Source organism: Cebus imitator, unplaced genomic scaffold (genome assembly GCF_001604975.1).
Source record: "Cebus imitator isolate Cc_AM_T3 unplaced genomic scaffold, Cebus_imitator-1.0 Scaffold196, whole genome shotgun sequence".
NCBI lineage: Eukaryota > Metazoa > Chordata > Mammalia > Primates > Cebidae > Cebus > Cebus imitator.
The window spans coordinates 3,383,069-3,407,789 of record NW_016107511.1 but is presented as its reverse complement, the minus strand read 5'-3'; the positions used below and the strand labels follow the sequence as shown (position 1 = coordinate 3,407,789).

The following is a 24,721-nucleotide window of genomic DNA, read 5'->3' as shown; positions in this document are numbered from 1 at the left end:
AAAAAAAAAAAAAAAAAAAAAGAAGGACGGTGTTCTTGTCACACACACCTCTGGATGGTGGCTGTCCACTCTTCCTTGGTGTCTGGTAAAGAGTAAGTGGGCTCCAGTCAGTTTGGTGCGTATCATGCAAGGCAACATTACTTTGAAGATAATGAGCCAAATTGGAGGCTGGGTAGAGGGAGAAAATCAGTTGTGTTATATCCAAATCCATGTTTTCACAGAGTTCTTTATTGTGAATTTTGTTCACCAAGACTAGTCTTATAGTGGATGAAGATGTCATTGAATCCATTAAATACCAACTTTGGAATCAGCATTACCACCTTGAAGCCATGCAGCAGTGGGCGAGCCAGTTGTCCCTCTGTCCCTCACTGCCTCTTTGGGGGTAAGGGGACCTGGCTGGGGTAACGGCTTTCTGAGCTGCGTCCGGTGCCACGCTGAGGCCTGCAATGCAGGTGTCCCTGGTCGCGTCTGAGAAGGGAAAAGTTGGGATTTACTTTCTTGTGTCTCTCCTTCTGTCCTTGGAATCTGTGGAATTGCCCTCAGACTTAAAAGTTGTCCTGAGTTTGGAGTGGTATTGTGAGAGTTTTTAAAATATGCTTTGTCCTGTGTGGTGTTTTACAAACTTACACTGCCAGGGAACACTGTGTGTTCATTTCTTTCCTTTTCCAGTGGAAAATTGCTATTTGAGAGATTATTGAGAGAATTGAGTAATAATCAATCTACAAGAGCATTTATGCTGGCCGACTGCTGAAGAATAAGCATTTGCTTCTAGTTCAAGTGAGCTATTCATAGATACTCAACTCTTTAACTAGGAGATGAAAAAATTTTTGCTAGCTCAGTAATAACTGCAGGTCAGTTTTACCTTAGACAGGGACCACTATTATTTCTAAGATAGATTTTAAGACATACAAATAAAATATTTATTTATATCTGTTGCCTAAGTCTGAGGGGAAAAGTCCAGTGAGTCCAGTTTGCCTTTTGGAGGAGGGAAAGCCATGGTGCCGAATGCTCTACAAAGGGCACTTCATGTTTTATGCTGCCTTTTATCTCAATCATTCAAGCATTTGCTGCTTTAAAAAAACAAACAGCCAGAACCAGTAATGAAATGTGTATGAGAAATTGCTACAGTGATCACTGCATATTTGATAGGAAAATATTGCAGTATTTCTTATATTGAGAAAGTAGAACCTATTTGGGGTTGAAATGATCAAACCCAGATGCTTTCCTAAAATTCTATTTTTTGGTGCATTTATATGTCTGTTACAAAGTGTGCTACACGCTAAAAATATTTTCCTTTGTAGGCCGAGGGGAGTTTCAAACCGCACTGAGGGACATGTAGATCAGATGGCTTTCCGTAAGGCTGTTACCAGCATCCTGGTTGTTATTAGCCTCGACTTCGCAATATGACATTATTTATGCCAGAAGGCTTCACAATTCAGTTCTTCTTTAATTTCAGCAACTTTATTGGCATGAAAATGCACGGAAGGGAGGCGAAAGACAGTAAGTCAGAATTTGGGACTCAGACTCCAGGGCAACAGGCGATAATGGGGTTTGGCTGGAGATAACCCTTCCACCCGTGGGGTCTGTTTCCCTGGGACGGAGAAGCTGTGTCCCATGTCAGGCAGGGTCTCTTGCCTTTTGTCAAGGTGCTTCCTCTCGTTTTTCTCTGGTGTCTTCCTCCTTCTCCTCAGCCGCACCTGCTTCCACTTTTCACGTTCCACACGCCTCTCCTTAAGAGGCTTCTGGATTCTGTTTATTGCAAAGGCAGTTGCTCTAGAATTCTCTCTGGTTGTTCCTCTTCAAATTGTATTTCCTAGTCACTGTCACTGGTTTTATAATTGAGAGACATCTGCCTGGATGTTGCATAAATTCCTCTAGTCAATTAAGCTGCAAATGGGTAAATCTAAGAATGTGTAGATTGTCTAACTCTCTACAGAATTGTAGTTTTTAACTTAATCCTTCCTGTCCCTCCTTCACCTCACCTCCCTGCCCCTAGTAGACTAGAGCATCCTATTTTACATTTAGAACATCCAGAATGAGGAGAAAAGGCCATATGCTAAGTCCATTATATATAATAGTCATTTACTTCTAGTCACAACTCCGTAAGAGGGACATCGTTATTTTACCCATTTTATAGATGAAGAAACTGAAAACCAAATCTGCCTGACTTAAAACCCTTCATCCTTAATTATGATCCTGGTTTCAAATTCATGTAGTTCCTATTAGGATTGTAGATATTTTGCATCTAGCACCTGACCACGGTGGTATCTTCAGAGAGCAATGTAGAAATATCAGATTTTGGGCTGGGCACAGTGGCTCACGCCTGTAATCCCAGCACTTTGAATTTAGGATTTTTCTAAAATCATCCAAAAATATAACATAAAGGATGTTGCATTTAAAAATAATAGACAGCCGGGCGTGGTGGCTCACACCTGTAATCTCAGCGCTTTGGGAGGCTGAGGCAAGTGGATCACCTGAGGTCAGGAGTTCGAGACCAGCCTGACCAACATGGAGAAACCCTTTCTCTACTAAAAATACAAAATTGGACCAGCATGGTGGCGTGCACCTGTAATTTCGGCTACTCAGGAGGCGGAGGCAGGAGAATTGTTTGAACCCAGGAGGCAGAGGTTGCAGTAATCCGAGATCAGGCCAGTGCACTCCAGCCTGGGGAACAGAGTGAAACTCGGCCTCAAAAATAAAAAAAGAAATACCAAATTTCACTTTGTGATATTCTTTTTTTTTTTTTTTTTTTAATTTATTTATTTTTTTTAGAGACGGGGTTTCACCATGTTGGTCAGGCTGGTCTTGAACTCCCAACCTTAGGTGATCCGCCCGCTTTGGCCTCCAAAGTGCTTGGATTACAGGCGTGAGCCACCACGCCCGGCCCACTTTGTGATATTCTTGTAACAACAGTCAGCTTACTGTTTTGGATGAGACAGGACCAGAAATGGAATTATCTCCTTTATAATAAGACATACGAGAAACAGAACTTGCTTTCCCACGTCCACTGGTTGTCATTGGAAGGGACACATGTTTGTTTGCAATAGCTCAGATGTGCTGTGTCTTTGCAGGCTCCCTACAAGGGCATTGAGCCTGTGTGCTTGTCAGGTCAGGCTTTTGATTATGACGTCAGAACTCAGTTATTTTGATACCTTGGAAAATGTACTTAGGTTCAGAATACCAGATAGGCTTTTATTTCTGAGGGGAAAAGAGGAAGGAATTTGCATTTACTGATCTATTTTGTGCCTCTTGCCGTATGCACCGTCTCATTTTATCCTCACCGCAGCATTATCTCTGTTTCATAGCTCAGAGAAGTTGTGTGACACACATGTCCAAGGCCACAGAGCTTCTCGGTGGCGGTGACAGAGGTACCTAGATCTGAGTTCTCAACTGTGGATTTCCCGTGACACTACAGCTTTCTACTGAGACAGTTAAGTCACATTCACAAGGTGACACGTAAATATAGCAACAGCATATTTGGTTATCCCTTAGCATGATTCCCAGTATCCTTGAACCTCAGATTTCAAGGCAGTGATGGTAAGAAACGCTCCCATAGAAGGCAAAACAGGCCATCCTATTTACATAATAAACTGAAATCCATAATTATAAAAGCATTTGGAAACTGCCAAAAGATAGATGTAATAGATTCTAACGTAAATATGAATATAAATTAACTGGGTAGGTTCTTAAATCCTGCATATTAGGAGGTCTCTAATAAAGCTCTAATGTTCTTTGTGGTTCTTTTCCAACTATCATACTGGTGAGCACAAAAGCTGTGTTATGTACAGAACGACTGGGTTTATCCCTAGTAGAAAGAAGTTATGTTTGGTATCTAAAGAACAATGAGAGTTTGCTGCTTGGCTGATCAGTGCTGGATCAAGTTCACATTCCCCGGCTCCCACTCTCCACCTCCACATGCAGGGGGTGGAGGCAGAGCACGGGGAGGGGAGGACAGGTCCTTTTTCACAGAGAGACTTGAGCCTAGGCTTTCCTTATATGGACACAGCTGGGCCTGTGTAGCATTAAACACTGATTTAATCCACTGCTGGAGAAAACATCCTACAAAAAGTAAAGAGATTAGCAGCCAATTAATTCTGGCCCTTCCCATTGTTTTCCTGGAACACCTCCTTGTATGGAACTGAATGTTGGGTGAACAAACATTCTGGAAAGTAGCTTCCTCTCATATATTATTTATATTTGGGACAGCCACTCCACTCCCCACATGTGGTGGATTTTACTTGCCTGTGTGTGTGTGTGTGTGTGTGTGTGTGTGTGTGTGTGTGTGATTTCTTCATTGAGGGACGGATGAATCAGGCCCATGCCTCTTGTTGCAGATTGTGACTTCATTGGGTTTCTTTTGGAGGCCATATAATCAGCCACCCAGTCTGAGTACCAAGCTTTTTAAAAATAGACATGCCAGGGCCACAGACTCCCATCACATTCCTTCTTTCAAAGACACCGTGGAGCTTCCCCATGTCCATGTGCCCACACCTCCAGATACCACACCCACTCTTTGTTAGGCAATAATGGGAAAGTGCCTAGACTCGCTGTTTGCGTTTCAAGCTAGTGAAATATCAACATACGATATTTTTGTGTTTTTCAATAGTAACTAATTACCTTTTGTAAGGCATTTTGCCAGAATAATTTTCCTATAACATCAATATGTGTGTGTGTGTGTGTGTGTGTGTGTGTGTGTGTGTGTGTGTTTTCTAAACAATGGAACCCATGTGGTTAGAGCATAATGCTTGAAGACTCGAGGAAGTCAGCATGGTTTGCTTCCTGAATGGAACAATACCTTTTGCACACGGCAGAGGGTCTTTTCCACTGCTGCACACTATCCCCCAAGCCTAGCCAGCAAGCTTCCAATGCAAATGTTCATTTCAAGGGAATGGATGGCAGCCATCAGCATAATTAGAACATCATCTGCAGGTGATGAGCTGGAAATACCACCTTCATGTTTACAGTATTGCAGGTCAGCACTCAGATTGGGTTCCTAAAGATAAGAATGTATGTACTTTTTGCTAAGGACCCAGAATTGTATTAGCTTTAGAAGAAAAAAAGAAATATCTACCCATTGTTGCCTCCCTTCTGGGTAGAATGTTGAAACCTTCCACCTCTTTTTAGTTGTTTCTGTGTGTGTGCTTGGCTGATCTTGCGCAGAATTTTATCCCTCAGTGTAAGCTGCAGGAAGTGACTCCTGGTTTGGCCCAGCATCCCATTCTGCCCAGCATTGTGTCTGCCATCTGCCAAATGGGACTTACTGTAATAGAGCATAGTGAGTGGCTATCATCTGTGGCATTGACTTTGAAATTCAGATGTCTTCCAAGCATCTGGAAGTTTTTCATAGTAACCTATTTGAGATGGGGCATCATTAAAATTATCTAAGGCAGTGGTTCTCAATGCTTCCTGCACATTGGAATCCTGGGGGCTGGAGGGGCTTTAAAAATGACTGATGACTGGGTCCCACTCTTAGAGTGGTCAGCTGGGCATTGGGATTTGTAGAACACTTTCTGCTGACTAATAAGCAGTCAAGGGTATGAGAGTAGAAACCACGAATCTAAAGCTACCCCTATATCATTTTATGTTTCACCTGTGAAAACAACTTTTTTTTTTTTTTTTTTTTTTTTTTGAGACAGGGTCTTGCCCTGTCTCCCAGGCAACAGTGGCACAACAGTAGCTCACTGCAGCCTCAAACTCCAGGGCACAAGCAATCCTTCTGCCTCAGTCCCCTGAGTATGTGGGACTAGAGGCACAAGCTACTGTGCCCAGCTAATTTTTTATTTTCATTTTTTGTAGAGATCGGATCTCACTATGTGACCCAGGCTGGTCTTGAACTCCTGTGTGATCCTCCCACCTCAGCCTCCCAAAGCACTAGCATAACAGATTTGAGCCACCATGCATAGCTGAAAACTCTTTAAGGTTATAACGCCCGTGAATATCAAGACCTGTAAAGAATTCCAGTTATAATAGGCATTGAAGGGAATATAATAATGTCCACTCTTTAAAATGTATTTTTCAGCAGACTTTAATGGTATGGGATTATATTTTGCAGCCTGTGTTTTCATCTGGGATTGATCAAGCCCATTTAATCAACAAATATGTTAAAGTGAGACAGTCACACTACATGTTACTAAGTACTCATGGAGTAGAAAGAGTACTCCGTTTCCAACCAGGAGAACTAGGGGCCAAGCGATATGAAATCCCCTGAGACTCAGTTTTTCCATCTTTAAGATGGGACTGAGTGAGAAATGAACAGAACAGTCTGAATGTGGAAGCACTTCGTAAACCCTTCAGTTCTGTAGGAAACTGCCACTCGTAATCTCCTTCCCAGTCTAAGGTCCTGTGGGCTCTAGTAGGGGGTGCTTCAGTACTTTTTTTGTCTTAAAGTCATTTCCCCCTAGCTTCTAGTAATGTTGTACAGGTATGGCTTCTTAATTTTAGTCATTTAGGAGTTGATAAATAACAACTGCTTACTGTTCTAAGCAGATTACATGTCATTTGATGAGAACTCTATGAGGAAGGAGGCTTAGAGGGGCCACACAGCTACTAGGCAAGCTGGCTGTGTGCTCCTTATACCCTGCTGTATTACTGCCTTGTCACATGAATTTCCTGAGGAGAGGGACAGTGTCTTACTCATCTTTGCGTTCACAAAATCTAGTGCTCTGTTTCGCAGTAGGCATTTAATATGTGAATAATCTGTCCATATGTCCAACTGATATTATTCTTTCCACAATCTCAGCCCCTTTCTTCTGGCTTTGATACCAAGAGATAAAATATTTGATTGGTTAGCCTTTTTATAATAGTCCTGTATAGTATTATATTTGTATAGTATGATGTCTGTATAGTATTATGTTTATTTATTTTTCGACAGTTCTTTTCCTTGAATTTTATAAGTGGAGTTACAAGTTAAGAACAGCCATACATCCTTAATTTCTTTTTTTTTTTTTTTTTTTTGAGACAGAGTCTCACTCTTTCACCCAGGCTGGAGTGCAGAAGCATGATCTCGGCTCACTGCAACCTTTTGCCTCTCAGGTTCCAGCCATTCTCCTGCCTCAGCCTCCCCAGTAGCTGGGATTACAGGCGTGCGCCACCACGCCTGGCTAATTTTTGCATTTTTTAGTAGAGACAGGGTTTCACTATGTTGGCCAGGCTGGTCTCGAACTCCTGACCTCATGATCCACCTGCCTCAGCCTCCCAAAGTGCTGGGATTACAGGTGTGAGCCACCACGCCCAGCCTATTTCTTTACTTTACTTTTAAATGTTGCTAATGGAGATAAATATTAGCACCATAAGATTTCCCCAGATCCTCCCTTCTCCCATCCAAAGAGAAAAAGGAAATTAAAGAGAAAAATAAAACCCAGAATACTTTATTGATTCATCCTCTTCCTTGTCCAAAATGGATTGAAGGCAGCTTCCAAAGCAGATAAATATAACATGATAGAAATAAAATTTTTTAAAAATGAAGCAATATCAAAACAATGGTAGAAAAAAAGGATGAGGCCAGGAATTAAATTAGCATACAGTATGCACACCTTGAAATTCCTATGCTTAAATAGGGTCACAGAGCTCCAGGCTTTCTAGAAGAGGGAAAAGGGATAAATTCAAGAGGTAAAAACAAATGCACTGCCTAAGTCCGACTGTTCCTGATGCTGATACCCGGAAGAAGACTGCCCTGTGGCTCCTCACAGAAAATTACTATCTAATGGAATAAACAGCCCTCTAAGTCCATCCTTCCGGTAAACATTGTGATGGATTTTATGGAGCTGTTTCTTATAATGCACCTCAATAAAGGTTGATGGCTTCTTACCAGAACTTAATGCAATAACAGGACTTTCACGGAGTACCCATAAGACCAAGTCTAGGGCCAGCTTTAAAGTGGTCTGGCCTATTCCAACAATGGATTTTAGTCTGGATTTTATCCAGACTAGAAGTTTGGGTACAGAAGAATCTGAGAACCTCCTGACAACTGGTGTCTGTATGAGAGTGTGTGTGTGTGTGTGTATGTACATGCGTGCTATAGGTGTATTTTTTTCTAAGGAGCTGACAGCACCATTAGCCTTCGTCAGATCTCAGAGAGGGTCAAGAAATGAAGCATTGTAAATGTTCTCTGAGTTGATCTCTGTAAATGTTTTTAGCAGCAGTGAGCTCAGGTTATGGTTACTGAGAGAAAGAAGGTTTGTTAGCTGATTTACTGTGGAGCCGTAGCCTCAGCAATCTACTACCCCAAACATGAGACTGACTTCCTTTTTTGAAAATTATGTTTTTTAAGGATTTCCACTAAGAGGTCCATTTGGCAAGTCCTCCTCAAAAACAAACAAACAAAACACTAAGTGTTTATCTAATACAGAGACAAAATGAGCAAATACAAATAAGAGGTAAAAACAAACTAGCTGACCAAGTCCAACTATTTCTGATGCTGTTACCAAGGAGAAGACTGTCCTGAAGCTCCTCACAGAAAATTACTATCTAATGGAATAAACAACCCTCTAAACATTTTTTTATGTAACATCTTTTATGTTATATATTTTGGATCCAAAAATATATAACATAAAAGATGTTACATTTAAAAATAATAGATGGCCGGGTGCAGTGGCTCACACCTGTAATCCCAGCACTTTGGGAGGCCAAGGCGGGTAGATTACATGAGGTCAGGAGTTCGAGACCAGCCTGGCCAACATGGTGAAACCCCATCTCTGCTAAAAATACAAAAAGTAGCTGAGGCCGGGCGCGGTGGCTCAAGCCTGTAATCCCAGCACTTTGGGAGGCCGAGGCGGGTGGATCACGAGGTCAAGAGATCGAGACCATCCTGGTCAACACGGTGAAACCCCGTCTCTAGTGAAAAAAAAAAAAGTAGCTGAGTGTGATAGTGGGCACCTGCAATCCAGCTACTTGGGAGGCTGAGCAAGAGAATCATTTGTATCCAGCAGGCAGCGGTTGCAGTGAGCTGAGATTGCACCATTGCATGCCAGCCTGAGTGACAAGAACCAGACTGTCTCAAAAAATAATAATAAAAAATAAAATAGACCAAATTTAAAGACATAAATATTTGATAACTTTGCTCCTAATACCTATTTGTTATTTTTGAAACTTAATCAAAACCTTGATTTTATTTTTAGACCTGTGTAGATTCCTAGTTTTAAATTCACCCTGAATGTACGTTGGCAGTAGAGCACTTCTGAAACCAGTGGAAGCTTCTGGAACTCTCAACCTTTTTGCTATTCAAAGATCTTTCGGTTTCTTTCAGTAGATGGTTTGCCCTCCGCTGTGCCCCAGGGAATGTAATTTGCCATCTGTGGCTGTTTGGGACCATTGAAGAGCCCCTTTGCTTGCCCTGTGGCCTTCCCGGTCGGTGCCTAGGAAGGTTGGCTCCTCCTCCTTCCTCTGTTCTGTGCCTCTTCCATGAAGTAGAAGCAGGAAGAGAAAACACGCCCCTAACAATGTGAAATTGGTATCACTATATGTTTCCAGTGATAGGAGTAATTTCCTCTTTGTCTAAGAAAAGGAAGAAAACTGAAAAAGGCTTTCCCTCCAAAAGTAATCTCCAATCAGTCACGAGGTTAAATAATTCTAAAGCAATGGCATTTTCCTCAGCCTTGGACATTGTCTTCAGCTGTTATGAACTGCTTTGACAAAAGTGTTTCTTAGAATAAGTTTCTTTCAAAATATGCATATCTACTGGATGAGGCATTTTTAAAGATACAATTCAGATAGAAAACATCTGTTTTTAAAGGACAGCTTTAAAGTGTGTTTACTACATTCTCAAAGACAGTAATTAGAATACACATTTCCTACAATAGAATTCCAGTTTTTAAAAAGGCAGTCTTCCAGTTTCTCTAGACCCTACCTTCTTTGGTATCAGCCCATCAAGAAGGGGAGATTCAGGTAGACAGTAGAAGAAATGTTTTCAGGTTGGATTGAACACAATAAAAAAGTATTTTTTCAAATCATGCAATATGTAAACCTTTCATTCTAGATTAAATTCAGCCTCTAGCATCGTTCTGGAACATAATTTTAGTGATTCATATATTAGGGAATTAGGAAACTTTCTCATTTCAGTTTTTTAAAATTTATTTTTATTGTTATTTACTTATTAATTTTTTTTTGAGGCAGGATCTCACTCTGTTGCTCAGGCTGGAGTGCAGTGGTGCCATCGCAGCTCACTGTAGCCTCTCCCTCCCTGGCTAAAGTGATTCTCCCACCTCAACCTCCTGAGCAGCTGGTACTGCAGGTTAACACCACCATGCCTGGCTAATGCTTTTGTTGTTGTTCTTGTGTTTTGTAGAGATGGGGATCTCACTGTGTTGCCCAGGCTGGTGTTGAACTCTTAGGCTCAAGAAATCCTCCTACCCTGGCTTCCCAAAGTGCTGGGATTACAGGTGTAAGCCAACATGCACAACCTGTTTTTTTGTTTTTGTTTTGTTTTTAAGTGGTTTTATAAAACTACCCTGCCAATATAACTAATATCCCATGGTCTCCCTTTTTTAAAAATGTAAAATTCTAGGCTCTTTACAAATTAAGCATTTTAGTAGTGAAACAAAGAAGAATTAATTAGAAAAATCTTCATTTTAAGACTTCTCCCCTTGAAATTTCATGTGTCCTTCATTTGTTCCTTTATCCTTCCATTCACTATGTGACATATTTATTGAATTTCTAGTATGTGCCAGGCAGTGTTTCTGGTGGACCGAACAAAAATCTAGAACAGAAAAGACAGGATTTCTTTCCTCCTGGAGCGGGACATTCAGTATATTTTTTAAAGAGCTATAATAACTGCACATCAGAGTGAGCCCTAATGTAAACTTGACTTTAGTGAATAATAATATATCAATATTGGTTCCTCAGTGATAATAAATATACCTAATGCAAGATGTTAATAATGGGGAAGCAGATGAGGGGGTACAAATATGGGTACTCTGCTTTCTGCTCAGTTTTTCTATAAACTTAAAACTGCTCTAAGAGTCACTCTAAAGTAAGTAAACAGGATGCTATTAGAAAGAATAGTGGCGTGACACAATTTGAACTGGAGGAAAGGCCTTTCTGCAGGAGTGCTGCTTAGACCCAGAACTAGAGGGTAAGTGGGCTAGCCAGGCAAAGAGGAGACAGAAAAGCATTCTCAGTGAAGCAAAGCTGTAGCATTTGTATTACCTTTGGAAATACCATCTGGCTTCTCTGTGGAGGATGGATTCTGGGATGGCAATTGGGAGGAAAGTTGGGGGACAAGAGGCAATCAGAATGGATCACAGCTTTTGCTTCCTACTCAGCAAAATCCTAGAAGAACAGAAGACAGTAGGCTGTTTCCTTTGTTCAGCTCATGCCAGAAACGGTTAGGTTCTCCATGATCTGGGAGCTAGGAAGAAAGGAGACTATCAGTAGCAGAGCAAGACAGGGTTTCCAGGTCTCAGTTTCTAAGATCTTTCCAGTGGTTCAATGGGATTTATAGAGTTAAGAGCGTGCGTGTGCGTGCGTGTGTGTGTGTGTGTGTGTGTGTGTGTGTGTGTGTCTGCAACCAGTTAAAAATTGCAAGGGGAAAAAAGCTTTTCAAGTAACGAGAACCCAGCTGTAACAACAGCTTTCATAGAGGTCTGTAAGATTTAACTTGGAATAGTTATCTTTATTCCTGTTGCGGGACTATTGGAATTTATTTTGGATGTGTTTCTTCCAAGAAACAAAAAAATTGAAAAATTGTTGACGAGTCAACAAAGAGAAAGGTCCATTTAAATAGAGCACTGTTTTAGTACATCAATATTGAATGGCTCACATCAGTTTCTAGGGATCATGAACTCCCAAGGAAAAAAATTCTAGCGGGCAAAAGAAAGTGCCTGCCAGGATAGATTTCTATTGATTGTGGAACTGTTATTAGCAGCATAGAAGGTTGAATAGTTCAGAGTTCTCTTTCCATTTAGAATTAAGCAGCTCTGAGTAATCTACTTCACCGTTTATAATTATTTACCTGCCTATGTGCAAGATTTCCAAACCATTAACCATTTATATGCATTTCCTTTACAGTAAAAAATTGTATATGATGGCCGTACCGTCTATACTAAAAGATACAGTAACACATCGAAAAATCTTTAGCAAATGAGCATACATTTCATAGGACTTAGCTATTATAATAATGACACAAAATGGTTAACACGTCTATTTATATTACTCTCTAGATTTCAACTTTTTTGTCTTCTTGGAAACAAAGTAAGAATCTCTCATTTGAGCAGACCTGTTGTTTGTTTTAGGAAACAGAAATGCATCATGCATGTAATTTTAAGTGGTCTAGTTATGTATATGGAATGAAGGGATAAAATAAAGTTTTCCACTCCGATGTCTCCATTAAGAAGCTCCTCTGTGTAAAATACTCCATGGCAAAGTTGCTGCTATTTAAAGTAGTGAGTTTGATCCTGGCTTTGATCTAAACCTTTTGATCTTGAGAGAAGGATGGAGTAGCAATAAAGAAAGGGCAAGACACATTTTCTTTAAAGAAATGTGATGAAGTCGAAGGGATGGTCAAGACCAGCAAGCACCGGGACAACCCGACTCTCCGCCCCCGCCCGCCCTCACCCGCAGGCGGATTCTAGCCACTGCTGATGCAGACGAGAAGGCCTTTGGCGGGTGAAGGAAAATCTTGGGGTATCGCACATTTTTGTAAACTAAGTGTAAACTTTCTCCGTAATTACGAAAACAGATTGACACCTCCTCTTTAAATTCTACCCAGTGGCTCTGGGGGTCCACACGGGCGGGGGCGCGGGGCTGCGTTTGTCTGCGCCCTGGCCTCGCCCCCGGGAAGTCACCTGCCGCCGCCCGGAGCCCCGAGGGGCCACTGGGAAACGTCTACTGGACGGCGTAGAACCCGTTCCCGGAGAAAACTCCACTAGGAAAGTTACTTTCCCTCCGCGAAAGCCACCGGGACCGTTTCCGACCCGGGGAGCGCGCCGGGCTGGCCGCAGGCGTGGTTCCTTCCCCGCCTCCGCTCCCTCCAGCCTGCGGCGGGCAGCCCGGGCCCCTCTCGCTGATGGGAAGCTGCTCGCGGGGCGCGGCCGGGGGAGGGGTGGCGGGGGCAAGGTGCGCGGGGCCGCGGGGCGCCCGGAGCCCGGAAAGGGGTGGCGGGGGCAAGCGCGGGGCCGCGGGGCGGCGGGAGCTCGGGAGCACGCCGTTCGCTGGGAGAACAATACAACGCCGGCGCGGACGGGCGGGCGGGGCGGCGGCGACCTGCGGGAGGCGGCGCGGCCGCTATACCTTTAAGGCAGGCCCCGCCCAGCCCGGCGCTCGCCCGCCCGCTCGCCTGCGCCGCCGTCCGGGCCCCGCGCCTGTCGCCCGCGCCGCGCCTGAGGTGATGCGGGCCCCGGGCGGGCGGAGGGCGCGGGCTCCGGCGCCCCTGCTGCGTCCTCCCGGCCGCGGGCGAGGTACTGGGCGGGCACGGCGAGTTGGCGGGCGCGGGGCAGGGAGGCCGGGGCCGCTCCCGCGGTAAACTTGACTGTGTCCCCTTCCCCCGCAGCCGCTGCAGAGGGAGCGCCGCGCCGAGGCGGAGTGCGGGCTCGCGCGGCAAGTGCGCGCCGAGGTGAGTGCAGGCGGCGCGGCCCCTGCGCCCCGGCGGCGCCGACGCGAGACCGCGGCTGGCTGGAGGCCCTGGCTCCGGGCTGCGGCGTGCGCCGCGGGGACGACCTGCCGGGCTCCCGCTCGGGCGCGGGGAGCGGCCGGGGCGAAGGTCGCGGCCCCTGCGCGGAGGCGCCCGGCGAGTCCCGCGGGCGGGCGCGGGTGGCTTCCCGAGGTGCGGGGAAGACCGGGTCGCGAGGGCGGGGGTGTCTGCTTTTTCGCGCTGGGGGGCGGCCGTCAGGACCCCGTTTCCTTGTTTGAAATGCTGTGATTTCTGAACCTCACTCAGGTCACGAAATGGATTCAAGTGAACCGGAGACCCCGAAAACGGAAACGCAGGGTGAAGGAAGAGGTGTTTGAAAAGGTAGGGGTTCCCGAGGCGGTACTCGGTGCAGGTCTCGGGAAATCCGCGTCTGCCCCCGAGGACCTGGTCACGACCATAGAGTAGCGTGCAACTTAAAAAGTTTTTGTTATAATAAGTGATAGATTTAATATATGGGGACATTCTGTGGGAATACTGGTCAATAAAGCCTAATGATCATCCACATATTCTCATAAAGAGGGAATAACCCGGGAGATTTGTTTCATGCTCATTAGATAGAGCAGTAGGACTTAAGTGGGTTTCAATATTATTTTAGATCAGCAGTGTTTATTATCTCAGTGTTCAGGTACCTCTGAAAAATGATAGGTGTCCCGAATAAATCGCCCACAGTATTCGGTTTCCGTGCTGTACGTTTACTCACCTAGACTTTAAATTGGAGTCATCTAAGAAATGGCGAGAAGAAAAAAAAAGCGGATTGCTTTTAAAACACTAGGAGGAATTTTATTTCCTGTAGAGCAAATGAAAAATTTATTTGCCTAAGTTTAGAATTTCAGTATGTTACTTTCCAGAAGTTTGTACTGCTTGTCTTCTGATTTTATATTAAAACGTGATTTGTCATTGTAATAAATATCAAGGTAAGTAGTCCGTTGTTTTCTAAGTGACTTGCGGAAAACTCTTAAAAGTGAATAATTTTTTGACAAATGTTACAGCAGATAGGATTTTTGTTGCTTTTGCTTAATTACATCTCACTGTTTTTTTGATTCTTAATACCACCAAGGGATTAAAATAGCGGTGTGTTGTTTTTCTGCTGCTAGAATGTATGATGAATCACTCTTGATTCTGAAGCCAAATTCTTGCTGATAGCATTGCTGCCAACTTCTGTGCTGTGTTGCCTTAGTATGGGCATTGCAGCGTCCGAGAATGTGCACAAAGCGCATCAGAATAAAGGTGATCCCAGAACTGCAGAGTGCACTTCAGGATACCACAGGGCAGCTTCTGAGAGAGCTGGAAAAGGAACCAGCCTGCAAATATAGTTGTTTGTAGCTAGACATTCAGTGTGCGTGAAAAGGGGGACCCCAGCCCTTTGTTTTTTTCGCAGAGAGTCATAAATGTAACTTCAGTTGAAGAATAATCGAAAAAGTTGTCATTTGGAATAGACTTGAGTTTTCTGACCATACCTCAGCATGGTATGGTAAGTTGTGTTTAACGTTAATGGTTTAGGTGTTTTTTTTTTTTAATGTTGTGAGGTGATGAATGAGATCATAAAATACCCAAAGAAGGAAAAGAATTATGGCTTGCTTGGTATTTTTAAAAAAAATGTGTTGTAGCTGTTATTTTATTTTATTTTTTTGGGACGGAGCCTTGTTCTGTCGCCCAGGCTGGAGTACAGTGGCGCAATCTCCGCTCACCTCCGCCTCCAGGGTTCAAGTGATTCTCCTGCCTCAGCCTCCCGAGTAGTTGCGACTACAGGCACATGGACCACGCCTGGCTAGTTTTTTCTATTTTTAGTAAAGGTTTTCACCTTGTTAGCCAAGATGGTGTCAGTCTGACTTCGTGATCTGCCTGCCTTGGCTTCCCAAAGTGCTGGGATTACAGGTGTGAGCTACCGCACACGGCCAGCCAAAAATAAGATTATCAAAGTGCACAATGTCCTGTAGAAAGGAAGGGGAAGCCATTATCTTTGTGAATTGCTAGATGTTGTCACTACCAAAGTCAAACCTAGAAGTAACCGTATTTGTGACACCTGTGACCTGACCACTGGGTCTTCTGAGAATGGGGGTGCAGAGTAAGAGGGGGATTGATTATTTTACCTTGCAGGAGAATGAAGTTCTTTGCCCAACCATTTCCCCTTGATACAAGCTCCTATGTTAGAACTTAAGGGGAAGATGTGCCTCTGACTTTTTTCCTTGGAAAATGTGGGCAGCAATTTTAATAAGAACATGAAAATGGAGTAGGTTGAAAACAACATTCAGAACTTCCTTTCATGGATTGAACTTAAAGTTGACGAGGTTTGAGGGTGGAGGTGAGGAAGGGCTAGAAAATTTCAGAGACGTGTCAGAGAATATGAACTGTCAGTGTTTCCAGTGTTGTTCTTGGCTCTGCACAGCACTTCCAAGCCCTTTTGCCCACTGTTTTGCCTCTGCCACACCTAGGAGAAGATTTTTGGAGCTCACTGAGGCAAAGGGCCTTTCCCCTATTCTGAAATAGAAATTGAATTCTGTGATCATGAGTATTCATTCCGAGGTCCATGAGTTAACCTTTTGCTAGGATTGAATTTGTTACTAGGGGGAGCCTCCGTAGTTCACTTGCTGTTGAGTCTAATATGTTATTGTTCAAAACATCTGCCATGTCACAAGTAGAAGCAAGTTATTCAATTTCTCTTTTTTCTTACATCCACTATATATTTTTTTATGTTAAAATAAAACTGGTATTTTCTGATTTTATTCATTTTGTGTTAGTGTAAAATAAAATGAATCTTAGTCATTTCTGGTAGGTGCCCATTTGAAACGTTGCAGTTGCTTTTATTTGTCTAACTTGGTTTCCTTGCTCCTGTTCTTCCGCTCCACACTGCCCTTGCCTCCAGACCCCAAGGATCTTTCTATACCTGCAGGCCTCTCTCAGGATTCAGCCTAGATGAGTAAATTTGGCTAAGTCGTCTGTACTAACTGTACTGGTGGTCGTAACATTTTTCCTCCAATAGGAGGGTGCAGCTTTTTTCCTGCCGTGTGGAAAGCAGAACCTTCTGACCTCCCCGAGAAAGGAAAACAGTGCTCTAGTGAGAGGCTGGACTCTGACCACAGGCGCTGGGCAAGGAGCTGCACAGTAGATGAGCATCTTCGGGGATGTTTGTTTTCCCCTTAAAGAAAATCTCGAAGGTGCTGAGTGGTAGGCACAGTCTGATGTAATCTGAAATACTAGTTGAGTTTTTCAGTGAACTCTGAAGGGGAAGCAAAACAAACTCAACCTGTGCTCAGCTGCGGGTTAAAATAATGAATAGTGAAATAAAGTAAATTAGAGACTGAGATGTACCATGCAGATAGAGATTCAAAGTGCTCTCCTGGCCTTTTCCTGCCTTCTGCTTCCAGTCATCCCACCCACCAGAGAGTTGTGCCATCTTTCTGTGTTTTCCTAACAGACTTCATTTCTTATTTCCCTGAAGATGCATCATTATCTCTCATGCATCTTTTCATATTTTCTGTGACATTTATTTCCATTTTATTTTAGTTTCATATTTTAGTCCTTTTTCTCCTGGTATGACTGAATTCTTTTATATTGTTTTGTTTTTCATTTAAAATGACAAAACTCACCTCTCTTCTACTTCTGGTCCTCAGGTATTTTTTTCTTCCATTCTGATACTGTTCTATTTTTTATTATTTCAAGTTCCTTTCATTTAGTTTGAATAAATTTTGCAACAGAAAAACACGGGAAATACGAATAACTAACAAAGAACAATTAGGATGATTGGATCAGCCAGCTCTGCAAAGGACAGGATGAACAGTTGTGATTGCAACAGTGAATTTTATGTGGGTTTTTAAATTAATAGATTTTACTAAATGGATATTAGTTTTGAAAGAGGAATACACATTTTCTTTTCTTTTTTCTTTTTTTTTTTTTTAACCTTTTTTAGCTGTTTCAAAGATAAATACAAATTATGTGCCATCACAGATTAAGGAATGTTTGTGTGTATGTGTGTATTTTTATACACACACACACACACACACACACACGTAAAATAATACAAAGTTTTAGTAATTTTATCAAAATTCTAAGGATTAGAATATATAATAGAATAGTCCTTTATGAAGTAATATACGTTAGGAAAATATATGACTGGGATATGATTCCTTCAGAGGAAGAAAATTTCAATTTTCAGATTCAGAGGAAGCACCCTTCCTAGTCTATACATACAGTAAGCAGAGAATGAGTTTTACAACACTCATTTCAGGTCTTCAGTAAATGTGTGTGATGATGGCAGAAGTATTCATTGGCTCACCTGTAAATCATTGAAAATTCAGCCATGGAAAGGTTGGCTACTACAGGCATTAGCGTTTCCAAGCAAGCGGTCTCTGCTGGGGTGAGATCGTCAGTTCTCTGTTAGGATTAGTCACAATCAACACAGTGCAAATGGTTTCCAACAACAGTGCACTTCAAGGTTACTTTCCTTATCCTTTTCTGCCAGAACCCGAAAAACAATACTCTTGAGCTACTCAGAATTCAAATTGTTGAAAATTTCCTGAAATTTACCTTCACGTATTCAGAGTGAAACAAAGATCTAGAAGGATGGTTGTGAAAAGTATGGACTTTATAGCATCTGGTGGCCATTTTCATTGAGGCCAAATCATAAATTCTGTTTTCCAAGCCTTTAAGGGGAAAAAACCAAACTATTTTCCTTGTTACGATATATTCCTAAGTTCTAGAGTATTTTCACTCTACTTATATTTCATTAGTTCCTTGTACATACTTGACTCTGAACCCAAATCAATGATAATCTTAGTATGAATAATAATTCACAGATTTAAAAAGTTGCATGTAAAATCCGGTTTGGTTTGTGGATTTTTTAAGCATTTATTGTTCCTTTAGATTTTATATATTGTAAGATAATACTTTTATTACAGTACTAATATTGAATTATTCAAAATGATAAAGGTAGGTACAAATTTCAAACTATTTAGCAAAGTATTTTACTGCTATGTTTGTCTTTCGTGACAAAGATATATTTTATGTTCAGTTTATTAGTTCTGAAAACGAATATTAAGACCAATAAAAATTATTCGGCTCTTTCTTGTACTCAAAACAGCAGATGGTGACTGTGGTAGGCTTGACTCCAGAGCCATCAGGACACAAAGCTTAGCAAAATGGCACAGAATGAACTTTGCTGAGCCGAGGGTCCCTTCACTTTGTAGGAACTACCCCCATTTCAGCAAAATAGTAGGCTTAAGCAGCCACTCTTAGGCAACTGAGGCAATGTTGCAGTTAAGTGATTTCCCAGGCGCTGGTGGCCTTGCCCCTTTTTGAGAGTGCCCTTGCTCTGTGGGAATTCATAACTAGTCTACATTTATGTAGCTGTAATCTCTTACAATAGCTTCATTGATACTTGATTTCCATAGAAAAGCTTTATGGATTCTTGTGAGACACAGCTCTTGAAGCACCAGCCCACCCATTTTCCCTCCCTCCATCCCTTCCTCCCTAACTGTGAGTAGCTTTGTATCCTGTGTTGTACTGATTGTGCCTTTGGATGACAACTTATTTGAGTGATGGGGGAGGCAGAATAATTTATTAAAAGTAATTACAAAGAAACCAAACAAAAGAAGTAATTACAGGGCTGTTAATATGCAATTCGTTATTTTATTGCTGAAGTATTGGGAACTCATTTGAGATTTTTGGTCCTATTTGTGGGTCTCTCCTTTTCCCTTGTAAATCCCTAATAAGTACATAATGTATTAAATTCTCTGTACCCAGGTGTCATTTTAGATGAGGTTTCACAAGGTCTTGGCCTTGTTTGCTCTTTTTTTTTTAAGCTGTACCAAGAAATAATTGCTGATAACATGTATTTTTGGTAGCCTCAGGAAGGAAATCTGATCTGTATAATTTTATACTGTTAAATTTTCATCTGTTTATTTATTTTTACTTATTTTTACTTATTTTTCCAAATTTCCCTGTCCATTGATTCATTTTTTTAAGACTGCAGTTTTGCTGGGCATGGTGGCTCACGCCTGTAATCCCAGCACTTTGGGAGACTGAGGCGGGAGGATCATGCCAGGAGTTTGAGACCAGCTTTGGGTAACACAGAGAGACCCCATCACTACAAAGCATAAAAAAATTAAAATGAGGTATGATGGTACATCCCTGTAGTCCCCGCTACTCGGGAGGATGAGGCAGTAGGATCTCTTGAGCTCACAAGTTAAAGGTTATAGTGAACTATAATCCTGTCACTGCACACCAGCCTGGGTGACAGAGCAAGACCCAAACTTAAAAAAAAAAAAAAGGAAAGAAACAATCTACAGTTTAAAAAGTTCCAAGAGTTCTGTGTATTAAAATTCCTTCCCATTTTTAACTAGCGTAACAGGGAAAGTTAAAGTATCATCATCCTCTTACCCTCATGCACTTAGTTACGTATTTTAAAAAGAATCTTTGAATAGAACTATTCATATCATAATAGCTAACATTTCCCGTGTATCAAGCACTGTTCTAAATCCTTTACATGTAGCAGCTTATATAAATGCACCATTAAAGCAGTATCACACAGCAATATGGCATTAGGATGTTGTAGAGTGCATCAAATACTTTTTGAAAGGGATGAGGTATAACGAAGTCAAAAAAATTGCTATAAAAAAGAATGCTTTGGGCAAGATTTGAAAATTCTCTTTAGTGCAGGCTATGGACAATCCTAGACCACCAGCATAAAGCATGCATATCTAATTCAGGAAAATCCCAGCCCATATGTATTTTGAAAACACTTGGAGGTGTACTGATAATTACACTACTATCGATTTTAGCAAGTTTGATGCCCGCAGCCATCAACTCTTCTATGACATGAGAGATGAAAGCTGTTTTTATATAAAATGCTAGAGTTTGGCTGGAAAACGGAGGCAGGCAGAGAAAAATTTTGTGGCTTTTTAGTTACTTTTATAGGAAGTATTAGTTTCATTCTTGTGACTGAATGCTTGGCAGTCATTGTCATCATAGGCATTTGAAGGAGCTGCTGCTTTGTGCCTGGGTCTCATTTGGCACTACTGAGGTGCATTTTTTGAGTAGCACTCACTGATGTCTGTGTGGGCCCAGACCTGCCATTGTTTTTATCCACCTTCTGTTGGAGGAGGCTCACAGCAGTGTGGATCAAGTCTAGCCAATATATATTTCTTTCTGTTTCAGGATCTGTGCCCACAGAAGAGTCATACTTAAGCTTTTAATCTCTAACACTTGGAAAAGGACCTGGCCACATGCAGCCTCAATAAGTATTGGTTGAATGAATTAGATGAATGAATCCCACAAATGGCATTTATTTTATAAACTCATACCTTGCTATTGCATTAAATTTTTTTCTTCACTATTCAGGTTTTTATTTTGTTATTTAATGATAGAGGTTTTCATCAAAGTATCTTTGGTAGAGTTTCCTGGGTTTTTTTTTAGCCGGAGGGGCTGGCGGGTGGGGAGGTGGTAGTGATCTCTTTTAAAGAGAGCGTGGATTCCTGAAGACCTGATACTGGTCCCAGCTGTACCAGCTAATCATGTGCCCCTTGAGTTTGTCACATGACCTTTGCTTTCCTCTGAAAATCCTTTTACTCAGTGGGCCAACTAAGTCCATTTATCCTAATTGATAAAATCAGTATGTTTGACTTCAAGTTTTCCCCATAGTTTTACAATTTAAAAAAAAAACATTTTGTCCTTTTTGGTGTTTAGGAAGGCTTCTATTTTTGTTACAATGGTTACTTTTGACGTAATACATTTTTTTCTGTTCTTGTGTATTGATTCCCTGTTGTGAGTGATAAATTAGTCATTTACCTTTTCTTCCCCTCCCCTCTTTATTTTCCATCATGTGACTTGAAATATTATCCATTTTTTTACTTCCTATAAATAAATACTGGTAAGGCAGTCAGCCAGAGGATTGTATTTTCCATCTAATCTCCTCATTACTCCCTTGTTGATGATTGGACTGTGTCTGCGATGTCAGAGCATCTAGGCATTATATACTATGCTGTACCCTTTATAAAGTTACTTAGTTTTAATTCTGCAGGTTATGTGTAATGTTCATCGTCTACTTTTAGGTTAATGTCTGTTCAGTCAATTCTGAAGCTCATTTTCTAGTAGATTTCTCAGGAAGAGATTAGGACAGCTCTAGTCCCTGATTTTTTTGCATGTTTTAAGTTGGTGCTGTTTATACCTGAAGGTCACGTCAGCTAAACAAGAAATCCTTGGTTCATATTTTTAAATTATAAGAAATCTGTTACTTTGTTGTCATCCTGCATAAAATCTAATACTGATCTCATTTCTTTCCCATGGATTGATCTATTCATTTTTCCTGGACATCCAGATTTTTTCTATTCATTCCAGTAATTTTAGTTTAATATATGTCTCATTGCATTGTGGGTTACTTTTCCCAGTTATTACTTGGCTTTTGAGCTTTATTTTCCTTGCCTGTAAAATGAGAATAACTTTTTTTTTTTTTTTTTTTGCTTGTTCACAGAGTAGATACGAAGCCAAATAAGATATTGTAAGTGAAGTGCTTTAAATGTATTATTTTACTATGTTGTTATCCTTTAAAGTTTCTTGTTGTTAGCAACTTTGAAATTTAGACAGCCTGAGCAACATGATGAAACCTTATCTCTACAAAATACAAAAATTATCTGAGTGTTGTGGCTCATGCCTATAATCTCAGCACTTTGGGAGACCAAGGTGGATGGGTGGCTTGAGCCCCGTAGTTCAAGACTAGCCTGGGCAACATAGCAAGATCCCATCTCAAAAAAAAAAAATACAAAAAATTAGCTGAACGTGGTGGCACATGCCTGTGGTCCCAGCTCCTCCAGGCGCTGAGGTGGGAGGGTCCCTTGAGCCCAGGAAGCAGATGTTACTGTGAGTCTGGATCGTGCCACTGCCTTCCAGCCTGGGCGACAGAACAAGACCCTGTTTCCAAAAAAAAAAAAAAAAAAAAGAGCACTTCACTTTATGAATGTATGGACTTGAGTTGATGTTCTGTTTGTGAGAAGTAGACAATGGCTACCCAGCGAGTCTTCTGTGTCCTGATAGTAAGTAGCCTTATCCCGATTCCATGTGGTAAGCAGCCTCTCTGCATCTACTCATGGGGGACTACTACTGGATTAAAGGAAGTGGTGCTTTCTGAAGTATCTCATCTAGAAAACTCCATTTATCACACTCTTCCCTGTCATGTTAGTTCCCCACTCAGAACTCTGGGTTTACATGATTTCGATATATGTGCATAGAGAAACACTTAGAAAAATTACTCTATTTTCAGATAATGAGGATTGCTGAAAACCGAAGTCAGCCTGATCAACCAGTACATTTTCTTGAATTTATTGTACACAGGGCCCCACATACGGGGCTGCTGGAAAATACCAAAGAGACATGACAGATGCCATTTCTGGCCATGGGGAGATAAAACACACAGCATATCAAAGATCACTTACAAAGCAGTCTGTGATAAATAAGTCCACACCAGCATAGCACAAACTAAAGACGTGAGTATATGATGCATTTTTACCTGAGGCTACCCTGGACTAGAGTTTCCATGCCTGGTCTTTGTTTTGATAAAGCAATGCTTTATACATGTAAGCTGGAAGTTATGGTGGGAAATTGGGTAATTGAATTAGCTGAATCCATTTTAGTGGTTTTACCTGGTTTGTATGCACATACAAGGGTTTAATTTTTATGTAAACAGTGTCTTTATTTGAATATGTGATTTTAAAAATCATCCATGTTTCGCAAGTAAAGGTGGAACCTATTAGAGAAGTTCTGCTGACACCTGTGAATCAAGGTGATTTGGAAGCCCAAGGGTAGAAATGTAATACTATTGATTATTCTGTGCATAACACATTTCTTATTAAGTTTTATACTTATTCAGTTTACTAATTTTATTTTATATCCACAACATATAAAACCTTGAGTCAGGAGTAGAGAATACCGAGATGAATAGAATAGTTTATAGTTAGATATAGAAAACTATGTAGGATAGAAGAGTTTATAGTTAGGTATGGAAAACTATATTGGATAGAAGACAGAACTGAATCAGACCTGTATCAGAGGTGCAGGAAAGTGCAGTAGGTATCGGAGCAGTTTGGGTCTCTGTAAGGGAAGTTATCACTTTGGGCTGTTTTCATTGTCTGTAGGCCCTCCTTCAGGCTGATAGCAGGATACAAATATTTGTTCAATTGAGGATATGATAATTTATATTCTCAAAACCCAGATGGTCTTCATGAGCACATACTCATTATGAAAAGAATTTTTTTTTTCTATTTTTAGTAGAGACAGAGTTTCACCATGTTGGTCAGGCTCATCTCAAACTCCTGACCTTAAGCTTGGCCTCCCAAAGTGCTGGGACTACAGGTGGGAGCCACTGTGCCTAGCTCTGGAAATTGATCTTTTATCTTTGGTTCATAAATGTGAAATCAAAGTGCCACAACGAGTTTAGGCTCCCTCTGGACTTGGTTTAGCCTATTTCACTCTCACTCTACGTTTTTTTCCTTTTACTCAGATTTAGTCCCTCCCTGCCAACCCCACTGTGAACATTTTATTTTAAGGCAAAATAAAATATTTCAGAATTGGGGATGGTAACTTTAAGTTCTAGAGTTATTCAGAGTTTCCTTCTCTTGTGAATTTTTTTTTTAAACGGGAAACGGAGTCTCACTCTGTTGCACAGCTTGGAGTGCAGTAGTGTGATCTCGGCTCACTACAACCTCCGCCTCCCAGGTTCAAGCTATTTTCCCTGCCTCATCCTCCCAAGTAGCTGTAATTACAGGGACACACTACCACGCCCAGCTAATTTTTGTATTTTTATACGAGACGGGGTTTCACCATTTTCACCAGGTTGGTCTCGAACTCCTGACCTCCAGTGATTTACCCACCTTGGCCTCCCCAACTGCTGGGATTACAGGTGTGAGCCACTGCACCCATGCCTTTTGTGATTTGTGAATGTTAGGTTGTCATTCAAATAGCATCCCATACGTTTCCAGCACCACAGATTCAGCATGACCTTTTTTTCTTGAGATAGGGTCTCATTCTGTCACTCAGGCTTAAATGCAATGGTGTGATTATGGCTCACTGTAAGCTCAAACTTCTGGACTCAAGTGATCCTCCTGCCTCAGC

The 24,721-nt window shown here is 41.6% G+C and overlaps 1 protein-coding gene across 14 annotated transcripts in view; it reads left to right on the top strand.

Moving 5' to 3' along the window:
• Positions 1 to 24,721, top strand: part of AOPEP (aminopeptidase O (putative)) — a 379,056-nt gene that overhangs the window by 283,936 nt on the left and 70,399 nt on the right. For 13 of the 14 annotated variants that reach the window (XR_005203205.1, XR_005203206.1, XR_001830582.2 and 10 more), the window contains 2 exons: positions 13,484 to 13,546; positions 13,871 to 13,945. Coding sequence is in view for 9 of the 14 variants with exons in the window: in XM_017547221.2 (XP_017402710.1) it covers positions 13,484 to 13,546; positions 13,871 to 13,945 (138 nt within the window). In the remaining 5 variants the exon portion in view is untranslated. Of the gene's footprint in view, positions 1 to 13,483; positions 13,549 to 13,870; positions 13,946 to 24,721 lie in introns of those variants that run through there. The other variant, XR_001830584.2, reaches the window with a different exon arrangement.